The sequence below is a fragment of the Ammodytes marinus genome (genome assembly GCF_949987685.1).
Source record: "Ammodytes marinus genome assembly, chromosome: 23".
Classification (NCBI taxonomy): domain Eukaryota; kingdom Metazoa; phylum Chordata; class Actinopteri; order Uranoscopiformes; family Ammodytidae; genus Ammodytes; species Ammodytes marinus.
Window position 1 is genome coordinate 8,708,478 of NC_137227.1, and position 7,373 is coordinate 8,715,850.

A 7,373-nucleotide genomic window follows, 5' to 3' on the forward strand; every position below is an offset into this window, starting at 1 on the left:
TTTATACAAAGTCAATTTAAAATTATTTCATTGGAACTAAAAAAAACACCACGTTGGACTTCAAAACGAGTGTAAACCTCCTAATAAGAAAGTTAAGTGGTTATTATTATATCGTTACGTTTGGTTGAGGCAACGGTGTAATTTTTAAGACAATCTGCACTTGTCCACAACAAACGTCTTGTCTACATGTTGTCAGTGCATACGTTGCTGGTCTACATCGGGCAGCTGTGAGAGGAGATTGACATGTGTTTGTGGGCTAAATCCAGGTCCAAGTCCCTCCCTTGGATTTGGATCTTCTCCAGACAGCCTGTCAGGAAGTGGGAGCCTACGTCACCCTCAGCCTCACCTAAAGTAGATGAAAAGAGAAAGAAGAAAAACACAGGTGACCTTTTAATGCACTCTATACCAGGCTCCTTGTCTGGCCTCATCAAGGGCTGTATATTTTATTGTAACTGGTTGTTTTCTTGCTCTTTCAATGTTATTTATTTTGTTAGGATTTTTTCTATGAACCCTGTCTGCAAATAAAAATGTATTGACAGTAATAATATATATAATTTTGAAGATGGAATTTTTAGACACATTGCTGCTTAATCTCACCTAGGAGACCTCCAACAGCGAGATGGCCCTCTCTCCACGTGCTAAAGTAGCCCGGGTCCCTCACTGGACTGATAGGTAAGGTGCTGCTCTTTGATTCATCTTCATCTTGAAGCACTCGCACTAAATCTCTCTGAAAGGTTATCAACAGTCTCCTCACTGTGTCTCTCATGCTGAGTTTCACCTCACCCAAAGTGAGCGTTACCTCCTGCGGATTCAAGAAAGAAAGAAAGAAAAAAACGGAAGCAAATGTTTGTGTTAGCTACGAAACCAGCCCTAACATGTGCCATGAGTAGTTTTATTAGCATAATCTGATTAATGTGCATATACATTTGTGTTATTATTGGCCACCAAAGCCAATGTGAGCTCTTGCCCAGGAGCCCTGATGCTCAAAATGGTCCCATCCATCTTAGTGAAGTCTCCCCAAAACTCAGCCCGCACCCCGTCATCTGCCTCCACGGGGAAAACTGAAGAAGACAAGAGAATAACCCTTAAAATTAATAGAATCTGTGTCGGAGGGTCTTGTTAACCCTCAAGCAAAAAAAAAACCAATAACAGTCATTGGCCATTACCAACTGTAAATGTGATGACAGAAAATTAGAAATAAAAGAAACAGGGTTGCTACCATCATGACATTTGACAAAAACAGTTTTCCAAGCCTGGAAATGCTTTAATGAATGTTTTGTAAGTTTTACATTTGCAATAACATTTGCTTGTGTTTAAAACATGTTCATAGAAATCCCAAACCATTTCTAACGTTATGTGAAATAGTTCCTTGAATGACTATTGTTTAATATAGTATGATTGTTTAAACTTCATGTGATGAAAATTGGGATGCAAAAAGTTCTTGGCAGTTTTTCTGAAAGAGTGAGTAATGTTTAGTCTGGCACCGCCCATCTACCTACTTCCGCTCAATTTTCATTTCCTTTCAGTAGTCAATGAAATGAAGTAGAATGGTCTGGTAGGACCAGGCTAAGTAAGATTGGCAACAGTTAACAGTTTTCTTATTTGCAAGAATGCCTGGGAAGTGCATGTTAATTAACTTGAGGCTTTGGAATGACAAATATAACTCATGGCCCAAGAGATGCAGTATTATTAAGCCATAGAATGGCTTAACAGGCCGGCCTACTTTAAGTTACTCAAATAAGGCTTTGGAAATTGGGTAAGATGTAATGTAAAAGTCTTGAAAATTCATTGGTAAAATGTGTGGGAACCCTGAAGGATGCAGTATTGCAAACAAAGATTTCATGTTAGGCAAAAATGCACAAGCCATGCCTGTTGGGGAGCTTTTAGTTTGATGAAGGAGTATTTGCTGTAATTAGTTGCCCGTGTGTTTTATAATCTCGGAAAATGCTCCCACCTGAGGTGTTGAAAAAGGCTAATCCAGTGCCAGGGAAGTAGCTGCCTGGTTGTATGTTCTGATAGCAGGGCCAGAGCTGGTCCACCTCTGCCTCCCAGGGGGTGCTGAGGTTTAGCCAGTGGCCGTCCCGCACACAGCCGTCCATCCGGGGCTCCAACTGTGGCAAAGAATGGCATCAGGAACGTGTGGTTGGTTCAACAATGCATCTAGATTCAAGATGTTTCTTTTTCACAGTCCAGTTGGTACAAAACAAGCTTGTAATTCATAGGCCCGTTTTATGGTAGCATGTCTGTTCTATTGCCAAGGATTGCTGTCCAAATGTTTTACACTAAGTCATACAGGAGCGGAATATCCAGCACTTACCCGCATAAGCTACAAAGCATTGTGCTACAATTTCTTCTATTTTACAACCCCAACACAAAAGTAATTTGTCTGCACTTTAAGAGTGAAAAACAAAAGCGCATAACTTAGTGCTGACGTTCAATGACCTCAAAATCCAAAATAGGAGAGGAAGTCAGGCTGATAAAGGGCTCAAGAAACCAGAATGCAATGCAGTCACATTCCTTACAACATGTACTTTGACAAAACAATCACAACTCCAGGTCCGCTAACTACCTTTTTTCTTAGTTGTCATGGCAATGGATTTGTTTACATGCAAGCTCACTACCATTTGTATATTTTTATTGTTTATATGTAAAGAAAAAGGCAAAACAAAACAACTTTTATGATTGCTCTCTCCATCTACATGTCTTGATCACGTCAAGTTAATAATACATTTTTAGTTGTAGTTGTTGTTGACGGTCATCAAGGGAAATGTAGGTTATACTGTGGATGAAACAGGTTGATGAAAAGTAGACATTAAAGGTGAAGTCCACAATTCTGGAAAATACTTTTTGTCAAAATCATTCCTTGTCAAAATCATTGAATATCTCCTCATGATCCCTTTATTTCCATACCCTGTGTGCACTGAAAAATAATCCAGTGTTAATACACAGCTTTGGCTCTGTGACCTGGCATGTTGCTAGCTACAGTGGACACCTTTGTTTACATACCTTTTGTTTACATACCAGTTTACAGAGCCTAGGTTGTGGATTACAACTGGATTTCTTTTCAGCACACACACAGTACGGACAGGTAGCAGAGATATTCACTTATTTTGATTAAAAGGGTTTATGACAACAACAGTTCTCCAGAATCGCTGACTCCACGCTGGATTCACACATACCTGAACAAGCAACCTTTCTGAGTGGATCAGGACCCCGCCCAGGGCCAGTCGCAGGTCCCCTAAAAGCCCCTCGTCTGGGTGTTTGGACTGCGTGCCCACCTCCAGCCCACTGGAGCCGTCCACCTCTAGAACCACAAACTTGCCTTGGCTGCTCACCTCCAGCTTGGTGGCACCAGGAGCACAAGAAAAAAAAGTCAGAAAAAAAGTGACTTTGTTGCAACACATGGTCGAAAATTTGGAAAACGCAATTTAAAGGTGTACTGTGTAACTTTGGGTGGTCAGAGAAGTGAACATTTTCCACGGTATATTTTCATAACTGAATAAAAGAAAAAACGTTCCCACATTAAAATTGGATCCCTGGAACAATGTTTGAAGTTAGAAAGCTACCTGAAAAGTTACTGTTTCACTGATGTGGTTTACATTATCAGGGTCCACAGTTTTGTTGACAAACATATTCTAGTCTTACATTTGTAAAATAATTGTGTCTGGATTTATGATGATAGAATTATTCAATACTAATAATTACATGTAGAGAGAAAAGGTTTTGTAAACTAACTGCAGGCTCTGCAAATGTAAACAAGTACCCCCTCCCTGCATCTTAATTGTAGTGTAAAGTCCCTAAAACTTCACTTGATCCCTTTGCAGAATGACTTACTGTGTGCCATTTCCCGTCATTGAGCTTGGGGCCGCCCGCCACGCTGACCAGGGCGTCTTCTTTGCTGATCTGCATCAAAGGGACGCCGTCTTTCAGGGACAAAACAAACCAGTCCTGCCCATTCTTGGTGTCCCCGTAGAAGACTACACCTTCGGGGTCAAATGTCCGTAACTGAAAGGACGACTTGATACTGCGGAAAGACAAAAACACACAGAGCAGAATTTGTTCAAACACAAGATAATTCAGGTCCACAGACGATTAAGAGGAAGATTCTCCAAAGATTTGGCTTCTGTTCCTGTTATATGGGTTGAATTTCAAAAAGGAAATTAAAAAGCAGTTAGTTCTAGGACATTACAGTCGGAGAAAAACAATGTTATCGGGGGTTATATGATATTTATGTTATGAATTATAAATGGGCAGATCAACAATATTTCAGGTGGCCCAGAATCCCTAACAATACCCCTGCACGTGCATCCACATACTATATGAAATACAGTATGTGCTTGTTCTGAAAGTTTACTGCAAGGTTTGACCTAGATTTAAATTCTTTAATATGCTGGAGCTCTTTTTTGCTTCCCTGACCACAGATTTGCAGTGAATATTCTTGGTGAAGCCTTGGCCTTGGTCTGACGTACCTGCGGATCTCACTGAGGTTGACTGTTGTGCTGATCAGTGGCTTCCAGAGGTCTCTGTCCTGGCCCAGGTAGACGGTAGCTCCGCCTGCTACTTCTTTCTGGAAGACAGGGTGTTCATAAGGTAGGCCTACCCATTGAACAATCAATCTCTTCTACAGCTCATTCACCGCTTTCATCGTCTGATATCTTGTTTGTTTTTCGTTAAAGGTGCACTATGTAACTTTGGGTGTAAACATTTTCTGAGGTATATTCTCATAATAACTGAATAAACCAACATAACCTTACAGGAAAATTGGAACCCTGGAAAAGTTGTTGTTTACAGCCACAGGGCCCAAAGTGTTTTCCAAAATATTCTAATTTTACGTTTGGTTCCAAGTTTCTCTAAATAATAAGTTTGATTTATGACAATAGAATTATCCAAAAGTAAGAATTACATGTTGAGAAAAATATGCTTTGTAAACTAACTGCAGGCTTTGCAAATGTAAACAAATCCCCCTCCCCTGAAACTGCATTGTGCACCTTTTAAATCCATGTTAAATCTCGTTGACTAACTTAACTTCAATCACTAATTCAGCGCTTTGAAAGTTATATACCGGGAGTACCGTCTTTCTCGAATTATTGAGTAGAAATTAAGTGCAAAATCAATATGGAGTCATTGATAAGAGAGCCATATTGCTTTAGGACAGCAGTATATCAGTGTGCAGTGGCTATTATTACACCTGATAGAGGAAAGTCATTCAATGTGACAAAAAACAGCTAGTGGCTTATTTGTCCTCCCACAAACTGTGCAAAGTTCCAAGTCTAAGCTTATTGTTATTGAGACATGCTGGGATGACCCGCTTCAACGGACACCTGAATTGCATACAGTATGAGTTTATTCATGTCTTTTAAAACTTGGTCTTTTATGGCTTTTTGTACTGCAATAACTCAAGTTTTTGGGGGAAAAACTATAAAAAAAAGTATTAATGCATCCTTATCTTTTATAGAGGCTCTTAGAACTACTGTATATGTCCAATTGTTTAACGATTGTGACCTTTACATGATACTACTCAAATTACTTATCTTATTGTTTACCAAGATAAATATAAGAACAAATGTAAAACAAAGATGTATATCGGTACAAGGAGTAAACATGTGGAATGTCTTGGATGAAGAAATTAAAACGTGTGACACGGTACAAAGATTTAAAAAAATATTGAAAAAGAAGATGCTTAACAAATATAAAAGTGAGGCATGAATGGCACTGTGAATATGTATTGTGGATGTATTTTGTCTTGTGTCATAACTTTACATGTAATATGTTTAACATATACAGGAATTAATTATAGCAATAATATTTACAATAACTATCAAACAAATTATTAAAAACAAATATATATATATATATATATATATATACATATATATATATATATACATATATATATATATATACATATATATATATATATACATATATATATATATATATAATTAAATAAGATCCTGAGGGACCAACGAAAAATTTAATAAATAAACATAATGTAAAAAGGGTAGGCGCAATAAGCTAAGGCTTCAGCCTACACCTTTTCGATCAATACTATTTATAAGAAATTAATATATAAATTACGATGACAACTTTGTGTTATTTTGTGTGTTTTTTATTATTTTATTTTTTTAACTTGTGTAAGTGATGTTGTGAATATGTTTTGATCGAAATAAATAAACTAAACTAAACTAAACTAAACTAAAGGCCTGATTGCCCACTGTTAAAAGCTGATACCAAATGGTATGCTCCTTAATTGTGGTAAAACTGAAATGCTTGTAATTGGCCCCCCCTTGTTTTAGAAATCAGTTTGATTATTTAACTCTTAATCTTTAATTAACTCCAATCTCTTAAAGCTCAACAGCCAGATACCTCTGTTAAATTTGAGTCTACCCTGTAATTTGATCAATACATCATAGAAACTACCAAGAACCTAAGAAATATAGCTAAAATTAGGTCTAGTCTGTTTAAGGCCGGTGCTTAAATCCTAGACACACCTAGTGCATGCCTATATATTTTGAGACTAAATGCATAGATCATTGATAGGCCACTATATTTATAACTTTTTAAAACTTTTTGGACACAGGCTCTTTAGGCCATCCGATAGAGATTTATCAGAACATTTTTAACACAACACACATATGTCACATACACACCAATGCATTCTTAACATGGGCATTGCGTGAAACATACCTTACCCCGACCGTTCCCCTGGCCCTCGGCTCCCCATCCCAGCAGTGTGAGGCCCAAAGCGAGCAGCTGTCCACCTGCCATGACTTTCCGAAACACGGCCATAGCTCACCCCAGGCCTCCCGAGTCTACTACAGTCTCCTGAGTGTCTTGGTCTGTCCGCAAGAATGCACTCTACCCTGAGGCGTAGGTGGTGGTACAAGGGGGGCAGACTTTACGGTGTGTGGCACGGTGGAGTTCCGTCACACTGTTCCAGAGGGTAAATATGCCACTGTCAGGTTATTGATCCCCAGATGGGAGTGTGCTCCAGGGCTGTTTTATAACAGGATGTTTGAAAAATATATGTGGGCGAAACACAACGAGTGGGCACACTGTGGTGAACAGAGTAGGTTATATAAGGGCGATAGGCAAAAGAAAAAGAAAAGGTTGTAGCTATAAGCAATAATTCCAAATTAGGCACGCACACATTTAATTAAGTGTAGCCTACATTTATATCAGTCTGTGGAGATCCATGCCTATTGTGGTGATTCGTATGGAGTGGATGCGACTTTAGACTTGGGTGAGTGACCTTAAGCCAGACCATTGGTGTGTGTGTTTACCCGTTACACAGGAACCTTGATTCACCGAAAATGGCTATGACTCAGCGTGTGTGTGTGTGTGTGTGTGTTGTGGAGGGACGGTGAGAGAGG

At 38.9% G+C, this 7,373-nt stretch overlaps 1 protein-coding gene across 1 annotated transcript; it reads right to left on the reverse strand.

The window, feature by feature from the left end:
- Positions 1-212: 212 nt before the first annotated feature.
- Positions 213-6,789, reverse strand: shbg (sex hormone-binding globulin; the record flags this gene model as incomplete). Its single annotated transcript, XM_080052434.1, has 8 exons — positions 213-346; positions 598-802; positions 925-1,061; positions 1,955-2,111; positions 3,180-3,341; positions 3,835-4,024; positions 4,470-4,567; positions 6,688-6,789. 8 exons carry the CDS (start codon positions 6,787-6,789, stop codon positions 213-215), a joined length of 1,185 nt encoding a protein of 394 aa, XP_079908560.1.
- Positions 6,790-7,373: the final 584 nt, after the last annotated feature.